General features: G+C 53.8%; 1 protein-coding gene across 1 annotated transcript; it reads right to left on the bottom strand.

Moving 5' to 3' along the window:
- Positions 1–1,346: 1,346 nt before the first annotated feature.
- On the bottom strand, positions 1,347–19,694 carry LOC311194223 (UPF0524 protein C3orf70; the record flags this gene model as incomplete). The annotated part of the gene is made up of 2 exons (XM_084267257.1): positions 19,511–19,694; positions 1,347–1,903 (listed from the first exon to the last, which is right to left on the bottom strand). The coding sequence occupies exons 1-2, from the start codon at positions 19,680–19,682 to the stop codon at positions 1,347–1,349; spliced, it is 729 nt and encodes a 242-aa protein (XP_084123383.1). The 5' UTR covers positions 19,683–19,694.
- Between the last annotated feature and the right edge of the window lie 2,176 nt (positions 19,695–21,870).

Genomic DNA, 21,870 nt, shown 5'->3' with positions numbered 1-21,870 from the left:
CGGAGACTCGGCGCTGCTGTTGGGGATGCAGTCACTGCTGACTCCCACTCACTGAAGTCTTCTGAGAACAATGTTTCAGTCTCGTCAAGTGGGGCTGAAACCAACCCCCCAGCGAGGCGGCTCGCTCTTACCAGCTATGTGGGGGAAAGCCCCTGTTCTGAATCCGAATCGGCTCTTGAACCAGGTGCAGAGGAGCAGGAGCCAGAGCTTCCTCTCTCCACTACAACAACCTCAGGCTCGTTGAACAAGCACAAGCACTACCGAGCCCGTGGGCACCTCCGTGCTGTCCCCGAGCTCTGCCGACACAGTGGTGTGGCTGAGAAACTTTGTTTTTTAATGTAATTTTGTTATTCTTCAGGCAAATGCAGGCCCTGAGCCACGCACGTCTGGCACCAAACAGCACGTGAGGAAGCAGCAGGCAGAGCCAAGGACAGATGTTGTGTTTGGAGGTAGTCACTTCCTTTGCCTATCGCTGTTTTACACCCCGGTCCAGCGTGGTTTTGGTTAGACAGGCCATGCTTCACCTCTGCCTGCTCCCCATCCTGATGAGCTGTGAGAGCCAGATCTGCTTTCCCAAGATGGATCAAGAGAAAAAGCTGGATCCAGACAAGTGATCCCCCTCTGGAGCAGCGGTTGCTTTCTCAGGAGACTTCAGAGCCTGAGCTAACTATGCAGATGCTCGGTGCATAGCCTGGAGAAGAGTTGGAGGCACTTTGTGCGTTCTCTAGCCTGCCACACTGACCCGCCGGAAGAGCGGTGCCAACAGCCTTTGAGAAGGGTTGCGCCAGCACTAGAGAAATGGATGGATGGTGCGTGAGGACAGAGAGACAGACGGAGCCGGAAGGAGCTTCGTGTCACCACACCTCGCGTGGACTGTCTGAGAGAGTAAGAGCAGCTTGGGTTTTGCTGCTCACAGGCGTGCCGCCCCAGCTCACCCCCTGTGCTTTGAAGGCCTGCCACAAGCATTCCGACAGATGGAAACATCTCAAGGGGCACATCCTTGTATGAAAGGGATCGTGTGACGTAACCCAGACCAAGAAAAGGGCCTGTTTCGGTTATCAAAGTCGTAACGTGTGAGATCCGGTCAGGCTGAGAACGTGTTAAAACTGCTCAGGCTGCTGCTAGTCCACCAGTATCACAGAATCGTAGGGGTTGGAAGTGACCTCTAGAGATCATCGGGTCCAACCCCCAATACGTGAGTCCTGTGACCGCGCGCCCACGAGGGATCTGAAATACCAAGTGCACTGGAAAAACGGGATTGTCAGAAAAAAACGGGGAAAATATAAATACTACAAAAGCAACGTTACTCAGTGGGAACGGGGCTTGTCTGACAGCAACTTGTCGGCTCACACAGTGGTTTCTATAGTCTCAATCACTTCCATTTCGCACTGCGAGGGTGACAAGAGCGGGCATTCATCTGGTTCCCAGCTGCTGTCGGGGCTGTAATCTTCCTCAGAACTCAGCTCAGCCACCCCTTCTGTGTCCTCATCACACGACTCCATGTAGTGAACCCCCACCGCATTGATCCCGGAGTCCTCGGAGCTGGAAGGGGAGGAGCAGTGGTCTGTTTTTGGTGTATTGCTCTCTCTTGTGATTAAGGCATTGCGAACGGGGACCTCCTCGGGCTTGATCTTGTGGGGGGCGGGGGGAGGCTGCCTCTGCACGTAGCACATCTTCCCGTTGATGCATTTCACGCGGTAGTTGTCAATGAAGAGGTCCGCGATCGTGCAGAACTGGGGGGAGTCGGGGGGCACAGGGGGCTGGAAGACGGGAGCAAACTTCAGGAAGTGCTCGGTGAGCGATACGGAGATCTGGATGGTGTTCGTAGACTCCCGGGGCTGAACGGGTATTTCTGTGCTGGGAAGCTGCTCTACAGGCGTCATGGGCTGATAGACATATTTACCTGCAGGGAAAACAGAGGGGAAAAAACAGTGTTTTAAGGCAATTATCGTTAAATTGGAAACAACCCGATGACAGGATGCTTCCCCTTGGCCATTAATCACAACCAAGGGCTCCCTGCGCACAGCAGCTGCTCTGATTTCAGCGGCCTTGAGGTGTCTGGTCCCCTCCTGGCTATGGGTTATCTGGTACTGCAGGTAAGTGTAACCTTCCTCACCCTGGTCATCCTCCTCCCTCGGCTTCTGAGGCAGCTGTAGGACACTGTTAATTCTAGAAAATCAACTCTGGGGCACAACACTGAGGACAGGGAGCACCAACGAGTCTGCCTGCACCATTTGGGGTGGGGGAGAAGAAAAATCAAGAGCTGCTCAGAGATCAGTGGGGTTTTGTAACCGAACGCGGAGCGGGTCTCACTCACAGCCTTGCCACAGTGATCTAAATTCAATTATGTCACTGCTATTGTTTCTGTTCCCAATTACAACAGGCCTCTCCGCCTGTTTCCATGGTCTTTTTTCTTAGGGGCTGAACTGTGGGTTTCCACGCTCTAAACCAGAGGCTCGTACTTGCCTGCCATTAGAGTCTTAAGGTAGCAGATAAAGGAATTCCTAAGCCGTAGAACTGCTTTCGGCATCTTGATTATCTGGTTAAGTAGTAAGGAAATAGGATTATGTTGGTTATACAGAGCTGAACCAAGTGTGAACTGAAACCCTCCACTAAAAGAAAGAAATAAAAGAGCAGAAAATCAAGTACTTTGTTAGGGAAAAATTGGGAGACCTGAGGCTGTGCCTGCGACTCTGAAGCGCTACATTTATTTACATGGAGACAGACTCATGTCTCCCTAAGGGGCTCACACGCTACGAAAGCACGAATTTCCAGAAGCCTTCCACACAGAGGGGCTGGGGGAAGAGTTTGGCAGCACGAGTTCCACGCACCACTTTGCGAAGGCAGCGCAAGTACCGAAGCACCGAAGGGCTGGCTTGATGCTCAAGGCTCTCCAGGTAAGCAGCAGAAAGCCACCAGAGTCGCACTGTGTTAGCAAATCTGGCCACACCATGATGCGATGAGATCTGCCACGTGGTGTTTGGCTTACAGCTCAGAGGAAGGCACAGCCTTTCTCCTCCAAATTTACCCACTCCTTTGGGAAAATTGGAGCAGCGCCTGCATTTCCATTCAGGGAGAGCCAGGACAGGGGTGGGAGAGAAAGGCTTTCCAATCCCCAAGGAGAAGGGCTCACTCTGGCAGTAAAAAATCCTGTCCTCAGCCTGGGAATTCTTCCTGGCCCAGGGAAGAGCTGTGAACCACAACAAACCCCCAGGCTGTGTGGGAGTCAGTGCCCCAGCCACCTGCTGAAAGCCCTGGCAGCAGAACGGACTCAGAGATCCCAAGTCTTGGCTCCGGCAGGTTCTGGGGTGTTCACTGGCTCTACCAGCCCCAATGAGCCAGGGCCCACGCATGGGCTGTGCTTTGCCAGCCCCAGCCTTGGCACATCACCAGGGGGGTGGGGACCTCACGCACTGGGAAGGCTCTTCCCACCCCTGCCACGTATCAGAAGGGAAACGGCTGGTGGGAACTGGCTCCTTGTGTTCCAAGGAGAAGCTCTGCCAGGTCAAAGAGGAAATCGCCCACTCAGGAAAAAGTTAGTTTTCTGTATGAATGGATTTCCAAATTTCTCTGGAATTCTGGTACAAGTTTAAGCTCCAGCTAGTTTTATGCATGGGTTTATTTCAGACAGATTAATCTTCTGTTTTAAAACATGACTGTGTCCCTCTTTAAGGGGTGCTGGTGCTTATAGCCAGAGCTGTTGAGACCGGGTGAAGGATGGAGCTGCGGTTACAGCTCCTTAGCCTCCATAACTTGTGTAAACACAGCAGCCATGATGTATCCCAGGAAAAACAAATGCAGGCTTTTAAAAATAAGCTCACTCCCACACCTTGTGGGATCGGCAGGGATGTCATCTTCACAGAAAACTATCCCTGAAGCGCAAGTCCCCCAAGTTTCCTTACGATACAACTCAGACTGATCCACCTCCCACTGAATTAGCCAGCAATAATTTTTTTTGGCTGACTTTAAACAGCTGGCAAGAGTTTGATCAGATAGTATTCTGAGCACTACTTCTGATATGTTCCTTTTCATACACCAGCATGTAATTTATTGCCTATTTGTTCCAACCAGGTCAGCTGAAGAACTCTGGGCTGGAGCTGCACTGATGAACACCCCTGGAAATCACAGCGTTTGACACAACTGCGGATGCCAGGCTAGATGGGGCAGCACAAGTTGCTTCCTGGGTCACTCACCACCGCTGCCTATGCAAAAGATGGTAATTTGGGGGGGGGGGGGGAGGAGGAACTCTGCATGTGCTGAACTTGCATCCAAAACAAACCAACCCCAATCCCCAAATTCTGTGGAACGCGGCTTGCGGCGCTTGCAGAAGTTCAGGAAGTTCTCAAGCGCTGTCACAGCTGCTAGGGAGATGCTTTGCAGTTCCACCACGGTGGCAAAAGGGCTTGGGGGAAGCAAGAGCCTGTTCCTCTCCTGGGTGGTTAATGGGAAATCTGTGAAACTCGGCCCTGTCAGAGTTACCACAGCAGCATGTTGCAGTGCAGGTCTTGGGGTGCAAGGAATGTAACAACATGCTTGCAGCAGAAGAAAGCTCTGATCATGGCTGTGTGCTGTGTGAGCTGATTAGGGATCTCCTCAGCAGAGCAGCATACCTACAAAAAGAGGTAGATGTTCTCAAAGATAAACTAGACAGGCTCATGAGCATCAGGGAGGCTAAAATGGAGATAGATTGGAGGAGCCAGGTTCTGTCCTCCCAGCCACAGACATGTGAGATACCAGCTGACAGTGCCCAGGACTGGAGGGACCCTGTACCCTCCCCCAGGCTGGACAGTCTTAATGGAAGGGATGAATGGAAGCAGGTACATAGCAGGGTAGTAGGAGAGTGCCTTCCATGCCTGTCCTGCCTCCTCAAGTTCCTCTAAGCAATAGATATGAGGTGCTACTAGAAGGGGACCAACCAGATAATGAGACAGCTGATAGGAAAATGACTCCTGAGGTGGTGTTCCCTTAGGACAAGACCCCCTAAGCATACTCTGTGAGTACCGTCAGGAGAAGTCTCAATTATCAGTGACAGCGGATACACCGAAACGTGAGACAATGTGCGGCTGCAGAAGTAGGTGTGTAGGCTACACACAACTCTGGGTCGTGCCTGAAATCCCACACCAGCACCTGCACCGCCAGCTCCCCAAGCCGCCTCCTCCGCGAACACGTGTCCAATCCCAGTCACCCCGTGACAGCAGTCTGCACGCCACTGGAAAGGACGGATTGTTTTTCCGCTGCTTCATTATCCAACTGACCCTTGGCAAAGCCCAAAACCTGACCCTCCAGAGAATCGGTGTGCAGAGAACCTGATGCTCAGCTACAAAACAGCTATTCCAGACACAGCCAAGGATGCCAGTGCTCATCTCCCTGTGTCTCTGTTGACAGGAAGAGCAGTTTTATTGCCAAACGGGATGGCTGCTGCTCACCAAAGCCTGGCTCTGCACCTCCGACGACGCCTGCCAGGAGGCGAAGGTGGAAGCCAGTGGAGCAGCGAGCTCCATCCTGACCCGCGGATCTCGAGCAAACTCAGGCATGTCAGAACAATTTTCATCCCCCTAAGCCGCTGCTTGCTTCTGTATCATTCCTGCGGAAGACCTGGTTGTGGTGCTGATTACTAGAACTACGTGGCTGGTTGATTGATTGACGGGAAGCCACATCCTCACATCCCCTGCTTACAGAAACCCAAATACGAGCCTGCAGAAGCCAGCCAGGAGGTCATTTCTTTCTGATGTTTTGCTTATTGAGCAGTCTGCATGCATCCTCACCAAAAAGACACAGCAGCAATTTCCGGGGCTAATACAAAATAAGTTAACCATGAAATAAGCAGAGGTGCTGCTTAAACATCTTATCCTCCGCAGCCCCTGGGCCCAGCGTTCCAGTTTTACCTCTGACACACGTTAACGTGCTCGGCATTTAAAAAAGAAAAGGAAAAAGAGTACCAGCAGCAAGGTTTCTCTTAAATTCTCAGGTTTTACCCTTCAGAAGGTTGTCTCAAAGGATTTTTATCCTAACAGCAGTATAAACTGCAATGCACTTGAGAAAACAAGAAGATTGCTGTGGGTCTGCGGTCGTGGATCTTGGAAGTCCACGTCGGCGCTACGTGCCATGGACGGCTGTTTGCAAGCAAGACACTTGGACACCTTATAACTGAAACATAAAAGCTTTTTTCATGTCTATTCTCTCCCCTGCAGCTGCTTGGGCAGAGATTTCTGTACTCTCCGGTCTGCCAGCTCATCCAGTCTCCAAAAATCAGCAGGGCTAACGAGGGCTCACTAACCAAACGCTATTATTTACCCGTACCCTGGCTTGATTTAACCTGTGCAGCTTAGGAGCAGCTCACACCAAATACGAGTGTGCAAATGGTGTCCGTGGTCAAATGGCCAGACAGCTGCTCTTGAAGCGTCGGCGACTTGTTTCCCATGTACCAGCACCAGCGACCGTTGGTTACAGCCAGCCAGAGTCCTTCCTCCAGCCATGCAAAGCTCTCCCACCGCCGCACACAACCCTGCCAAAGTATCAGCCTACCTGGGGGGAGGTTGGTCCCACCATGAAGAACTCGGGGGGGGCGAAATCCAATTAAATACTGCACATCTTTGAAGGAGGGAAGGTGAAGCGAGTGTTCATGATGCACACGTAAAGGGAGACAGCGTTAGCCTGGAGGGCTTCCGGATGGGCTCCTCCCCATCCTGTGCCAAGGAGACCTTGGAGATCAGTTTCTCGACTGCTGGCTCTCTTCACAGCAGAAGACAGAGAACAGCCAAGCACTGGACCTGCTTCATCCCTCACCCGCGTGGCGGGAGAGACAAGGCTGTCTCTTCAGGAAGAGCTGACCAGACGCACGCCCCTCTGCTGCTGAAATGAAGTTGTCTCACAGGTGATGACAGCTACAAGCTGGAGCAGCATATCGCTGCCTGGATTGGCACAGCAGCCCAAGGACAAAGGATAAGATGTCCAACACCAAGCCAGCTCTGCAAGCCCCCAGGGCAGCGGGTGGCACAGGTGCTGGACACGCTGGCCTGCAGTTGGCCCCAGCCCTGCCCAGGAAGGAACCAGCTATCATTCCACCACTGCCAGAGCAGAAGGTGGGGGCAGGCAGAGGGTTTGCCCTGGTACAGGCTGAAGCGAAGCTTGCTGCCTGCAGTCTGGAGATGTATACTGAAGGGCAGGCAGCACCCTAAGCCTGCTTGGGGTGCCTCTTCTCCAGAAGGGTTCAGCCAAACAGAAGAGTCATCCAAAAGCATGATCTGAGCACCCTACGTGGGGATGCTGCCCTCCAGCCCCACCACCGGGCACAGTGACTGCCTCTGGCCCTTCCTCCTCATCTCTTTCCACTTCTATTCCCAGCATGGCACAATAAACCTTTGCAAACAAAGACTGCCCCAACTATAAATATTCATCAAGGGCTTCAAACAGCTTAGAGCACAGCAACAACTTTTCCAGAGAGCTGAGAATGAATGGAAGGAGAAATCCAGAGTATGTTTCCAGATGGCACATGTAAGGAAATCCAATTAACCCTCCGTTAGCCCAGTTCCTATTTCTTTGGGTTGTACCCAATAGCTGTTACCAGGCTGTATCTAGCACAACATCGCACGCGGTGCTGGGAACGTGAGACATGGAATAAGCCACCAGAAGAAAAGTATTTCAGGACAAGGAGGCAGCATCAGATGGACAGAACAAGCTCAAGCAGAGCTGAACCACCAACCATTGGTGGTTATAACAAGCATACCTCAACTGCTTGTCAGCATGGAAGAAGCATCACAGATAAAAGTACACAGCACCTTCATGCAAGCAATAGGCTTGAGCTGTGCTGCTGCCAAACAGCTTTGGGAAAGCATGGAGACTGTTTGAACAAAAAGGCAGCGCAGGGAATGCACACAAGTGTCCTGCATGCTTCCAGTACTCCTGGCAGGGCTAGAAGGCACAGTGAGGGACCATCCAAGAGGCTCCAAGGACACAAGCCATCCAAAGGAACACCAGTTACCCCAGTGCCGCCGCAGCAGAGAAAGCAGCCGCACACCAGGACCTTAGCAATCTGGAGGCACACCAGGAACCATCAGCATGCTCTGACCTAACAGAAGTCACAGTTACAGACAGCACCCACTCTCAGAAGCACCAATGACTGTCCTGTTCCCAACCTCACCCAAGCATGGAAATGAACTTGTCTAGCAAGGTTCCTACTGTGGCTCCTGGAGCAGTGGGCTGTGCAGCTGCCAGCTCTCCTCCCAGGAAGGAGAGGTGATCCTTCTCCTTTCTCCTTGCTGTACAGCCAGACAGCTGTGACAGCCCTTGACTTGATGAGCGGTAAGCTTCTCACAGGAAACAAAGATGGGGCAGGGGGTGGAGGTGGTGGAAATACCAGCAATTTCCTCATCTAATTTGTATTTTAATGCCCTTTTGTGTTGATTTGTTTTAAACACAAAACAGATCACGACTGTATGTGCTGTGAGCTGTCCAAGCCTTCCAGGATTTTCTGTGCATGTCTGCTTAGGAGCAGGTGACTCTTCAATGCAAACAGACCCCCGGGCCTCCTTCTATCATCCCTGCTCCTTCATTTCTTACACAGATTTACCAGACTTAAAGAAGCAGCGATGCTGGAGGCTTGAGAAACGTTCCCTGCAGCCATAAACCCTCTTAAAGGGGCCATATTTGCTTGTAAGAGAAGAACAGAATACAGTCACCCAGAGAAGCGATGAACAGTGATGTTCCAAAAGGAGCTCTCTCCGCCCGAGCCCACGCTGGGTTACAGGAGCACACACATACCCCGTAGCGCGGGCACAGCAGGAAGCGTAGAAGGTCCTGGCTCCCTCCACGAGTGCAGCACCTTGGCACTGGCCATCCCAACCCGAGCTCCAGCCCCAAGGATATCTGCCTTCCACCGTGGCTTTACAGAGCTACCCCCAAAAGGGAGAACAGACGCTATTTGCACGTCTCCCTGGGTTTTTTTCTCCTTTAAATTCCATAGAAGAGATAGCCAAAAAAAACCCCAGCTTAGTTCTAAATATTTATTCTACAAACCCATCCCTGTGCACCATCTGCTCGAGCTCCAGCATCCCATCGTTTTCATGCAGACAGGCAGCATGCTGATGCGGCGACAGGGAGATAAGCATGGAGCAGTGTGCTGATATCCCCAGGAAATGAGAACGGGATAGAGGAATCCCAGGTGCTGGGAGACAAGTTGCAGCCTTCGCTCAGGTGAATGGTATGTGCTGCAGGGGTCCCCTGGAGCCCCTCTCTGCAACGGGGATGTTTTCCTGTGAATTCTCAAATACACAGAACGGGTTCTGGAATGGAAAGGCCTCTCTGCAGGCCTGTACCAAGCAAGAAAGACCCTACTCTGCACCCCCAGGAGACAGCCTGGATGGACGGCTGAGGCAGGAGAGGTCGGGGCAGAAGCATCTTTGTGTTTGCAGCCTCTCTTCCCAGTGGGCTGACCAGAGAACCTGCAGCATACGCTGTACCCGTGCTCCCTTCCTGTGATCAGGGTACGGGGGCTCCTGCTGACAAGTCATCTGTGCGTGGCCTTACTGCAGCGCGAGCCTTCTGGGCTCGACAAACTACTCGTCCTTTGCTTCGACACTGGGAACAGTGTGCTTACTGGCACAGGCTGTGCCTTTAACCCTCGTCCTACTGCTGCTCCTGGTGCCTATCTATGCACCTTTCCCTTTGCACTTTCTTCAAACCAATCTTCCCGCTTCCTTCCCCACACTGACCCCGCTGCTGGAGAACTTCCAAGGACTGCTCTTCCTGAATACGTCACCATGCCGAGCTGATGTGTGCCCATAGAGGTGCCAGCCCTTCCCTCAGAGGAGTGTGGGATCCAGCAATGCTCCACGTGGGAAAAACCCAAGAGACCACACACTGCCCTCGGAGGTGGAGGAGATGGGGCCCTCACGTCCATGTCACAGCACCACTGCAAGCAAATGGCTCCGTGCAGCTGGACTACACGTGTGGGAGCGAACCCAGAGCTCACTGCTGTGGCAGGGTAAGCCAGTGCTGGCACAGAGGTCAAAGTATCACCTTTGGTGTGATCCCACACTGGCCAGGGAGCACTGGGATCTGGTGGCATGGGGTAGGAAACCAAAGGAAAAGGTGAGTGTCTCCTCTGGCCTGCACCTGCCTGTGGACAGGCTAATGCTGGTGGCCTGAAGAAGGCTGCAAGAGCTGTCCCAGCCTGAAGAGACCATCGCCCACCTCTCTGCACCCTCCTGTCAGGTCAGTGGAGGTGGGGAAAAGGTCTCCCCTCAGCCTCCTCTTCTCCAGGCTGAACACCCCCAGTTCACTGCTCCTCATAGGATTTGCCCTCCAGCCCCTTCCCCAGCCTGGCTGCCCTTCTCTGGACACGCTCCAGGACCTCGATGTCCTCCTTATGGTGAGGAGCTCAGAACTGGACACAGCACTCACCAATGCCAACTACAGGGGCACAATCACCTCCCCAGACCTGCTGGCCACACTGGGTCTGACACAAGCCAAGATGTCGCTGGCATTCCTGGCCACCTGGGCAATGTGTGGCTCTTGTTGCAATTGTTTACCAGACTGGTTATATATAAATTACAACAGTTCCGTTGCCTAAATTAAAGCGTGGGAATATGAAATCCAAAGGCCTAGTTGCCAAGCAATCAGATTTTGCTTTTCTGGTAGGTTTCTGACTTCCATTTATGTGAATATACTGAACTATTGGAAAAACCATCTCTGAACGGCACCGACTGCGCTGCTTGAACTCCGTGATCAGCCACTACGTAAAAATTGATTAGTGGAAGAATCAAAGCTGTTATGAAAACAGACTCTGTGTCTTATCCACAAGTAAATTCATGAAGGGGCTGGGCTAAAACCCACACCACACTAAACCAGGGGCACTCTATATGCAGAGAGAGATACAAAATCACAGAATCATAGGGATTGGAAGGGCCCTCCAGAGCTCATCGGGTCCAACTCCCTGTCAAAGCAGCTCCCTAGGACAGGTCATCCAGGTCGGTGTCCAGATGGGGCTGGAGTATCTCCAGAGATGGAGACTCCACACCCCCCCTGGGCAGCCTGTCCCAGTGCTCTGTCACCCTCACCAGGAAGAAGTTCTTCCCCAGATTGGTGCAGAACTCCCTGTGCTCCAACTTGAGGCCATTGCCCCTTGTCCTGTCCCCACAGAACACTGAGAAGAGGCTGGCCATGTCCCCCTGTGTGTGTCCCCAAGTCTCCATGCACTACCTGGAACCCAATCCACTGCCAACCAGCTTTTGGCATCAGTATAAGCTTGTGCCACCCATCAGCAGTTAAGCTCACCCTGCCACAGCTGTCCTTCCAGAACCCTTCTTACAGTGTTTTGAGTGAAACATTCTGCTTTTTGTCTCTTACAGAAACAAAAATTTCTGGTGCAGCCTTACCAATGAAGTTACCAAAGTGTGAAGCCAGACACCAACCATAGGGCAGCGTTGGTTATGCCGAGAGCCACTACATAAAATCACCCCAAGGTCCCTGTTCTTTGTGTGCCCAGCTCTGCTTGGCACATTCCTGATGTGCACACAGGTGCTGCCAGAACACCTGAGGTCCTGTGCCAAGCACCTGAAAGCCCTCCTCAGCACTCCCAGCACACCTGAGCACACAGTCAGCTCTGCAGACCTGTGGGATGAAACCGGGCCGGTGACAATCTGGTGACTCAGTTGTCTCAGAGGGTGATGCAAGGGTATGACCGTGGGCTGCAGCTGAAGGAGACACATGGAGCCTCCATCAGCACCCGCAGCAGGAAGGATAGTGTATTAGAAGGTGCTTTTGCATTTGGGCATTTGGAGTAAGCGTGCTTCAAGCTGGCCAACAGACCTCCTCACCCAGAGCCCAGGAAGGAAGCCCCACACCCACCAGAGGCACTGAACTCCCTTACCAGCCTTGTCTTTGAGCCACTGCTCTGCAGTGAGAAAAGTGCCTGAAGCCTTTTACTGGAACGAAGGGCTCTGAGGAGGAGCAGAGGCTCAGCCTTCACCACAAAGATGTTCACAAGGACCTGAATTTACCATCCCTGGGTGTGTTTAACAGAGGGGTAGATGAGGGATATGGTTTTGCATAGGACAGGGACGGTTGGACTCAATGATCTTAAAGGTCTTTTCCACCCTGGTGATTCTGATAGGTAACGCCAGCTAATGGGATGTGACAGTAATGAACTTTTCCTTCTGAAGTCCTTGCCTCTGGTAGGAAACATCCACAGGCTGCTTGCTGCAGGCTGGTCTCGAGCAAGCTTCATGCAAGGAGCACCCTTTGAGCAGCTCCAGAGGAGCCATGTCACTCATCTGCAACTCCCTGAGGATCTGACCCCCAGCTCACTGAGTCTGGGGCAAGCAGAGGTGATTCCATCCGAATCACCCTCCTCGGATGGACAGATGGACTTTGAAACACTTCCTGAGTGTCTGACAAACAAGCTGCTGGCTGGCACACAGCATTTTGGTACACGAGGCCCCTTTTCCTCAGGACTTTTGGAGAATGAAGTGCAGTGATTTCTACCGAGTCCCACGTGAGGCATGGGTGAGTTAGTCCTACAAGATGTTCTTACAGCAAGTGCCTTGAATTCCTGTACTTTCCTGTGGCCTGTTCCTGTTACAGCCTATCAGGGGTTTGTTAATAATAATAATAATGATCACTGAACGTGCAGGTCTCAAACCATAACCCCATTACAGCCAGGATTCCAAAACAGATGCTCGCAGGTTCTCTCAAAGATGCTGATGTTCCCATAGGGCCTGGAGCATCTCCCCTGTGAGGAAAGGCTGAGTGAGCTGGGACTGTTCAGCCTGGAGAAAAGAAGACTAAGGGGGGACCTTGTTAATGTTTATCAATATCTGAAGGATGGGATGCAGGGGGAAGTGGCCAGCCCCTTTTCAGTGCTCTGTGGGGACAGGACAAGGGGCAATGGCTGCAAGTTGGAGTATAGGAAAAATTTTTACCCAGTGAGGGTGAGGGAGCCCTGGGACAGGCTGCTCAGGGGGGGGTGTGGAGTCTCCTTCTCTGGAGATATTCCAGCCCCGTCTGGATGCTGACCTGTGCAATATGAACTGGGGAGCTGCTTTGGCAGGGGGTTGGACCCGATGGGCTCTCGAGGTCCCTTCCAACCCCTGTGGTTCTGTGAAGCTACACGGGGGGTTCCCTTTCCAAGACACAGCATCACTAGTGGATTCATACGGCCATTTGCAGATCGTGACTGAAACCAGAGCAAGAAAATGCAACCTGGGTTCAGGGTGATGCACCCACAAAAACTGCTGGGTGAGTGTTTTCCCTTTGAGTTACGCTCCAGAATACATTAAGCTGATTTTTCTCTCCTTCACTGTGCACAGCTGAGTGAAATGAAGCTAGAATATCATAGCTCTTTAAGCTACAGGTGAAGAGAGGCTCTTGCACAGCCACAGGCAGCAAAGCCTCATTAAAAGCCTTTTCCCACCACAAGCTGAGGAATCCACCCTCCTGCAGCTCTCTCCTGGTGCTCAGCACGCTGTCTTGCTTGTGCACAAACATTCTGTCTAGATATGTGGACTTAAACCAGGTGGATGTTCAAATCCTTTTCACAGCAAAAGCAAAAGGAAGATGCCTATTTGCCCTAGGATTTGTAATCATCCTCCCAGCAAGGCAAGCTGTGGTTTCAGGGAACACCCAGTCCACTGCTCCATTCCTGCTTAGACAGTTTGCCCTCACAAAGATAAAGCGTGAGCTACTCCAAACATCCAGTCTCAGCATTTAACCCAGAAGCACATCACAAGTCCCTTTCTGTGTCTGTCCCACAAATCAGTCATCGGGGTGTAACTGTGGAACAGCACTGCTGGAAATTCACATTCCCATCACTGGTGCCACGCTGGCTACTTCCAGTAAGCTCCAGTCTACATCACCTTTCGCAGAGATACACGTACGGCACTGGTATGCTACCACCTCCTTGCTCTCACCTGGACGGGGTTCTGTAGCCACCCCAAATCAACACAAAGAAACGCCCACCAGAACAAAAGGCCAGGCTTTTGGAGATCTACACCCTACACAATGCTGCAGAGCACCCCAGGGCTTGCTTTAGGATCCCCTCCTGGGCTGCGGCAGCTTCTCCTGCACGGGAAGGATCAGCAGAAGCCGGCTGGCAGGCAGACACTCCTCCTCTTTTCGACCCCCACGCTCTCACAGCACACTAGAATACCTCCAATAATCGTTTCAGCTCACTTACCAGTGGGCTGTTACAGAAGAGAAAGGCTGACTCGTTCATTCTCCACTTACAGTTCCCACGGGCAGACCCAGGTCTGAATAATTACACGGGCTTCAAAGATTGGCGGGAGCCCCTGCTGATGGCTTCTGCTGCTGGAGAGCTGGGAGAGATGCTGCAGGAAAGCTACTTGTGTGCACATTGCTATTTACATGCTGCATGCATTGGGAAATACTGGCACCTGGGCATGGGGCCAGGGTGCATGCACTGCCAGGGACAGGTAGGAGATGCCACATCCCACACAAAACCACCTCCTTCTCTACGGAAGAGGTATAGTCGAGAGGTTTCACACCTTTGCAGAACTGAAAATGGATGGTTTTATTTTAAAATCACAGAATCACCAGGTTGGAAAAGACCTTTAAGAGCATGAAGCCCAACCATTCCCATCCTAAGCTAAACCATAACCCTGAGCACCTCATCTACCCGTCTGTTAAACACACCCAGGAGTCGTAACTCAGCCCCCTCCCTGTGCAGCTTGTGCCAGGCCCTGACAGCTTTTTCAGGGAAGAACTTTTCCCTCACATCTGACCTGACCCTGCCCTGGCACAGCTTGAGGCCATTTCCCCTTGTCCCATCTCCTGTCCTCTGGCTGAAGAGACCATCGCCCGCCTCTCTGCACCCTCCTGTCAGGTCAGTGGGGGTGGGGATAAGGTCTCCCCTCAGCCTCCTCTTCTCCAGGGTGAACACCCCCAACTCCCTCAGACAAATAACCATAGTTGTTACCAAGTAACTCCACGGGTTTATCAAGTGCAGAGGAAGGTAAGAAACAAGCACCCTGCTCCCTGTGCACAGGCACAGGGACTGTGCTGACACCCTTCATTCCCAGCGCCACTGGGAGAGATGGAGCATCGCTTCTCACTGCCCAGGCACACGGCACAGACCGACCACAGAGCCAAGGCTTGGCTCTGGGGACCTAACACAGACACAGTGAGGAAGAGACAGAGCTTGTGCTGAGAGAGACCCAGCACAAGCCAGAGACCGCCAAGGAGCGCCAGTTCCTTGGGGCTCTTGCCAAGCCAGCTTGGCCTAACGCAGAAGCAGCCGGAGCTGGATCTACACTCGGGGCGTAACAGTCCCACCGTTACGTGACGCACACCGGGGAGCAGGGAGCTGTTTTCACGGTGCACCTGGAACTGCCACACACTGCTTACCAAAACACACGGGCAGGGGGAGCATCTGCAGCCCTTTCACGTGCTTGAGTCTAGCAACTGGTTCTCCTCCTTGATTGCCCCACAGAGACCTCGCAGTTTGCACTAGCCTGGCTGCCTCATGAGTGGTCCAAGCAGCCACCTCTCACAGAGCAGTGGAACTGAAAGTTATATTTAATATTTTCTTCCATTTATTAATTTACAGGCAGGTGGGAGGCTTCAGGTAACTACCAGCCTGCTTTTGTTGATGTTGAACCAGGGGAAAAAGAAAGAAATAAATCCCAGAAAGTCTAGCACAAGGTAGCAAGACAATTACCAGCCCTTGATACCGGTGCTGTGAAAGGAGTATTGTGGAACCCTCATTCATACCGTATCCCTACCGCAACGCCACGCACCGAGAGCTCTGCAAGGCGTGTGACACAAGGCAAGATGCTTGGATTAAAAAATAAATAAATAAATAAATAAAAATGAAGGCGGTTGCAACAGAACATCCTATTTTTACATTGTCTGGGGATGAAGCCAATCTTGTCTCAAGCGTGATGCTTCCTCCGGTGAGCTAATTCTCAGCAAGTAAAATTAGCAAAACGCAAGAGTCCCGTTGTCAGGACGGCTGTGTGAGCCCGAGGATCCCATCATCCCTTCTCACAGGAGCAGGCACCAGCGCACCAGGCAGCATCAGCGCAAAGCGGAGCCCCGGCGGAATTCCAGAGGTGAGGTGAGGCTGGCCGGCACCTTGCCGCCAGCGCATGCTTTCTCTGGATCTGAGTCCCTGAAGGCTCTCAGGCTGCACCTAAATACACAAAACCCCATGAGGCCACTGGAGGGGAGGAAGGCCGACAAGGGAGGCTGTCTCCCTGGCAAGGGATGGACTGAAAAGGCACAGTGCAAGTAAGGGAAACGTGCACCGGGACAAACACGGGTTGAAGTCACACCACCTCTTGGGCCAGCACCACTTCCCCCACAGGGAAGCAGACTCCTGAGGCTGGAGCCGTCATCCCATGTGGAGCCAGGAACCGTGAGGCATGCAGATGTCTGGCAGCATGCAGGGGAGGGTGTTGTAGACATCTATTGCGGCAGGGTGCGAGGTGCTGCCTGCTCTCCACCAAGCCGGGCATCTCTGGTGGCACCCAGAGCAGCCTCCCCGAGCCCAGGGGTGCTGCATGTTTTGCATGCATCTGCTTACGGAGGTCTGAGTCGGGCTCAGAGCTCCCCAGGCACACGAAAGAACCACCTCCCATCTCACAGGGAAATCTGCTCCCCACCAAGCCCAAAGCAGACAGAAAAATGACCCGAAATAAACTCCCAGGCTTAGACACAGAAGTCAGAGGGATACCCACAGCGCTCGAGGTTCCCGGAGCTGTTTGGATGCACTGAACAGGCCCTGTGATCTCACCTGCCACCTATTATTGCCATTTTACGGACAGAGAAACATCGGAGGCAAAGAGAGTGCTTCAAGTACTGCTCACTTCAGAGCATGCCAACAAAAATGGCTTTGGGGAATTCAGGCTGGGTTCTCTCTCAATTATTACTTCTACAGCCAAGTGGCTCCGCAAGGCTAAATTGCTTCTGTCACCAAAGTAAGCAGATGTGATCTTGAATACACACAAGGAGACAAGCTGCTCAGAGAGGGGGTGAGTTTTTGTGATTTTTCAGTGTAAGTGCACTTTAACCGAGTTGACATTCTCCAGGACCTCGGACACTGATGGAAAATAATACTTCAAAGGCCATTTTAATTGATGTAGAGCTTCCTGTACCCCGATACGGCTCTTAAGAGTCACAGAAAACCACTTTCAAGAACCCTCTGAGGACTCCCGAGTCAGTATTACAGCACAGCATTTATGGAAGATAACTCCCAACACTGTTTAATTACATCTCTGACCTCTACACAATTTTCCATTATAGGGCCTCATTCTTACCCCCTTTGTGTCCAACTCGACTCCTTCTGCAGGAGCAGGATACAAAGACATCCTTAGCTCCAAAATTTGCATTAGGAATTAAGAGGTCAAGAGGGGAGCGAGCTTCTTCGTGGCTTCCAGAAGATTAAACAAGAAAAAGGAGGTGTGTGGCTGCCTTCATTTAAAAATCACAGTTTCATGGGACAAACGTATCCTAAGGGCTCCTTGGCCTAAAGGAGAAATTAAGAAGGAAGTCCATGCTTCTTGCAAAAGCTGCAATTATTTTTAAACCTTACACTTGCCACAGGGAAGCTAAGGGTTGGGTGGGATCTCAAGTGGTCATTCCAAGCGGGAATTGTCTCCATGTAACTCCCAAGAGATACCAGCCTAAGCCTTACTTAAAGGTTTTGTTCCCTCACTTCATTTCTTTTCTTAGTTAAGATGTTTTCTGATACCCAAACCTAAACTCTCCTTGCCACAGGTAAGCGGTAACTTGGTATCTTCCAGGCCTGCATAGAGCAGAACACATCCTGCTTTGCCAGGCTCCCTTTACGCTCTGAAAAGCTCATCTCCCCTCCCTCCACCCATCTTTTACGGCCCCAACAACCCCTTTGCTGTTGCACCCTCTTGTAAATCGTATTTTCCAAGCCAATCGCTGTGCTTTCCTACAGAATCCCCCCTCGCTCCAGTTCTCCTACAGCTTTTTAAAGTGCAGTGCTCAAAACTAAGCCCATCAGTCTGGTTCCATCATTAGCGAGCTGAAGAGACTAATTAAATTGCATGCTCGCAATGCTCCTGTTAATGCATCCCCAAGTGAAGGCTCGGGTTCTGGGTTTGGATTTCCTACCACAAAGGCCTCTGGATGCTGACACACGCTCAGCCTGCGATCCAGCTTGCTCCCCAGATCCTTCTCCGCAATCTCAGTTCTTCAAATGTTCCCAGCTCTGCATTTGACTTCCCCTTCCGAGGGCCTGTCCCTGACTGGTTTCAGGTAGCATCTCTTCATAAGCACCATTTTGAGCTCTAGTCCTGTACTCCAGAGCGCCAGTAAGCTCAGGTATCTTGATGGTGACCACAAAAAGAAAAGACTAGAGAAGGAAAAGAAGAGTCTATCTAGGTCATAACTTGAGGGCCTTTGTGTCATCAACGAAATGCCAATGAGACATCCCTGTCCCTGGGCAGCAGGTGACTATGGCACCTTCTCACACAGCCCGTTGTGCCACCACACAGTACTCAATTCAGGGGACAGACAGATACCCCATTGTTCTGCATGGATTTCAGATGAACCCCAAATCAAGGCGAGATTCCTGGAATGCATAGCTAATTCAAGCAGGAGCTCTCATCCAAAGAAATGGTGGCTTTTTACACAGGCCCTTCTCCCCATTAAACCAAACGTGCCCAAAGTGCGTGTGACGGGGGCACCCATGTAGGAGACTGGATTAAAAGGAGGGATGGCGACAGACTTCAAAGGAGAACGGGATGTCAGGAGCCGGGGCGGGGGACACGACACCTTCAGCACCAACAAGCAACCCTCATGCCAGGGTCCAGCTTTCGCCCCAGCCACCCAGGCTCTCAGAAATCCCAGGCAACACACGACGTAAGCACGCGGCCCCATCCCCATCTTCCTGACCCCGTACGGAACCGCCAGGTGAAGAGCCTGCCCTTCAAGGCTGTGCGTGATCAATTATTCATCCAACTCCGTTTGGATACCCAGGGCTCCATCCCAGCCTCCATGATCACACCCCCCACTGTCTCACGTACCGATATTAACGTTGCCGGGCGCCTTTTCAGCAGAGTTGGGTCGACGCTTGGCTCTCAAACAGTACCCACCTGGTATATATGTGTGTGTACCCGTACGTACATACACCCTGCAGCGGTTACCGCTCTGCTCCGAGGGTTTTAAAGCGCAGGGCTGCGGGAAGCAAGCCGTCAGAACCCAGCGGCAAGTACCCGGGGACGAGCCCAGCCGTAGGCGGGGACGAGCCGCCAGCGCCACACGCAGCTCCCCGACCGCCCGCCGGCCCCTCCGGACGCCAGGCCCCGAGGCGGCACCGCTCCCACCCGGGAACCCCTCCCTCCGGGAGCCGCCCTAAAGTTCAGGCTCGGGCCCGGGGCTGCTCCCTCCCGGACCCTTCCCCCCGCAGTGGCCACCCCGACGGGGACAGCTCCGGGGGAGAAGCGGGGGGGGCACACACCGCGACGGGACGGGGCGGCCCGGCGGCCCTCCCGCCCTCCCTGTCTCCCGCCCGCTCACTCACAGTGGCACCATCCCAGGTGGCAGCACCAGTGGAGGCGGAAGCAGCGGCCGTGGCTGTGGGTGGCGCAGAGCGAGAGCCCGTCGCAGGGCTGGAAGTCGGGTCTGCCCGCGCAGCTGCGGGCCAGCGCCTGAGCCTCGTCCAGCTTCTCGCTCTTCGCCGCCGCCCCGCTCATGGCGCCGCCGCTCCGCCCGCAGCCCCCGCGCCGCAGCGGCCAGCAGCAGGAGGAGGAGGAGGCGGCGGCGGCGGAGGAGGAGGAGGAAAGGAGGAGGAGGAGAAGGAGCCGAGCCGCAGCGGGGACCGCCCGCCCGCCCAGCGCCGCGGGGGGCAGCGCCGCGGGCAGGGCCCGGCCGCCCGCCCCGCCGGCTCCTCCCCGCCCCGCCCCGGGCTGCCGCCTCTCTACCCGGCCCTCGGCACCGCCCGCTGCCCCGGAGCCGGGACGGGGGTGCACAGAGTCGGGGGCGTGAGGCGGTAACCCGGAGCAGAGCCGCTCCGGGAGCAGGGTGCTGGGTCGCGGCGTCCCCGGGCCGGGCGGGGGTCGGTGCTCGGGCCGCCCTGGGCAGCTGCGTTCCGCGGGCAGCGCCGAGGTGTCCGCCGCCGTAACGCTGTGAGGCGGTACGAGCCTTAACTGGCTTTGGAAAGGCTTCGTGCAGCAGCGGGAGCGGTGACCGGCCCCGGGCTCCCAGCAAGGATGAGCGATGCCGGTGGCCGTGGGGCAGCCAGCGCCCTGGAGCTGTCCCCCGCCACGCCAGGGCTCTGTTAGCATCCTGCACCTCACAGGTGGACTGGGGCTCGTTGGGAGAGCTGCTGGCCCATGTTATGATCGAGACCTGGTCCTGCTGGGCCCCTTCTGAACTGAAACCCCCTCTCACATTGCTTGGAGTGGGGGCCAGGGCTTTGCCTCCCAGGCTGGCTGGAATGCTCACCTGGGGTACGCCGGGATCCTCTTGGTGCAACCCATGTGGATACAGTCAGCGCATACCTGGTCTGCTGCTGCCCTCCCTGCCCTTGCACGGTCCAGGGGAGTCTCTCACTCCCTCTGGCAGCATCTCGGTGCCCGGTGAGCCCTGGGCACACACAGCTGCATCCCAGCTTATGCCCTCAGCTCCTGGGGTGGGCAAGCGGGGGCTACAACCTCTCCCTCTCAGCAGGTTGGTCACCCATGGCTTGAGGGAAAGCCTTTCGCCTGGCTGAGGGGATGTTTCTGGGGCTGGGTGTCTCTGATTGCTGGGACAAAACCAGCTGCTGAGGCAGGGAGGTTTACACCGTGCCTTGGGGATGGGACCCATTACACTCTGCCTAACTGGGCAGGAGATGGGTGCCCAGCTGCATGCTGGAGGGTGCTCTGAGCCTTCCTCGGCACTGGCCACCAGGACTGAGGGAGCTTCGCAGGCCTGTGGATCTTCAATGCCTCCAAGGTTCATCACAGCAGAAAGTGAGTTCTCTAACTGGCTCCTCAAGGATTACCTGCCTTTGTCTTGCTGAAATCTCACTGGAATTCACAACTGTTCAGGACCCTGCTCAGCTGTTTGCAAGCAGAGGAGAAATGGACTGCAAGATCAGAGGTCCTGATCGTCCTCCTGTTGTACTTCTGTTCCCTGGAGCCCACTGGCTGCAAACAGGGGATGCAGCTCAGCTCCCACGAGACCCCCCCTAGCCCAAGGAGAGTTGCCTTTTCTACCTGCTGGCACGAAGCCTCCACCTTGCCGCTGCTACTTCACCTCCGGAGCTGCTCCCAGACCCAAATAAAGCGAAGGAAGATGCGCTGTGGCTCCAGCACCCCATGCAATTCTGACATGCGCTGCGGGATGGCACTTCATAGCATGCAGTAAGGCGGGGGGGGAGCTTTTTGCCTCCCTTTGAAGGCCCAGTGCTGCAGGGGACAGTGATCAAAGCTAAAGCGATTCTCTCCTTTGGTGCGCTCCCATTCTTTACTGCTTCGCAAAACGCCCGTGGCTGAGCAGTTAATGGAGGCATCTGCTGCACTGGCAGAGTCCACCGACTTAATTAAAGGCATCTAATAATTCTGCAGCTGCATGAAAGAGAGCACGGGTACTCTCAGGGCTGGAGCTGAGTATCCTCAGCACTGAACGCAAGCATCCCTGCTGTGCAGAAAGTGTGGGCCCGCAGACAGACACTTGCACGACAGTAGAAGCAGGGCCTGAAGATGAAGCGCAGGCCAGAGTCATAGAACGGTTTGGGTTGGAAGAGACCCCAAGGATCACAGAGCACCAACCCCCCTGCCAGAGGCAGGGCCACCAACCTCCAGGCCTGAATCTACACAAGGTTGTCAAGGGCCCCATCCAACCTGGCCTGGAACACCCCCAGGGATGGGACATCCACCACCTCTCTGGGCAGCCTGT

Source organism: Gallinula chloropus, assembly GCF_964237585.1.
Source record: "Gallinula chloropus genome assembly, chromosome: 8".
NCBI lineage: Eukaryota > Metazoa > Chordata > Aves > Gruiformes > Rallidae > Gallinula > Gallinula chloropus.
Note: the sequence above shows the minus strand (reverse complement) of the source record. Positions and strands in the feature narration are given on the sequence as shown.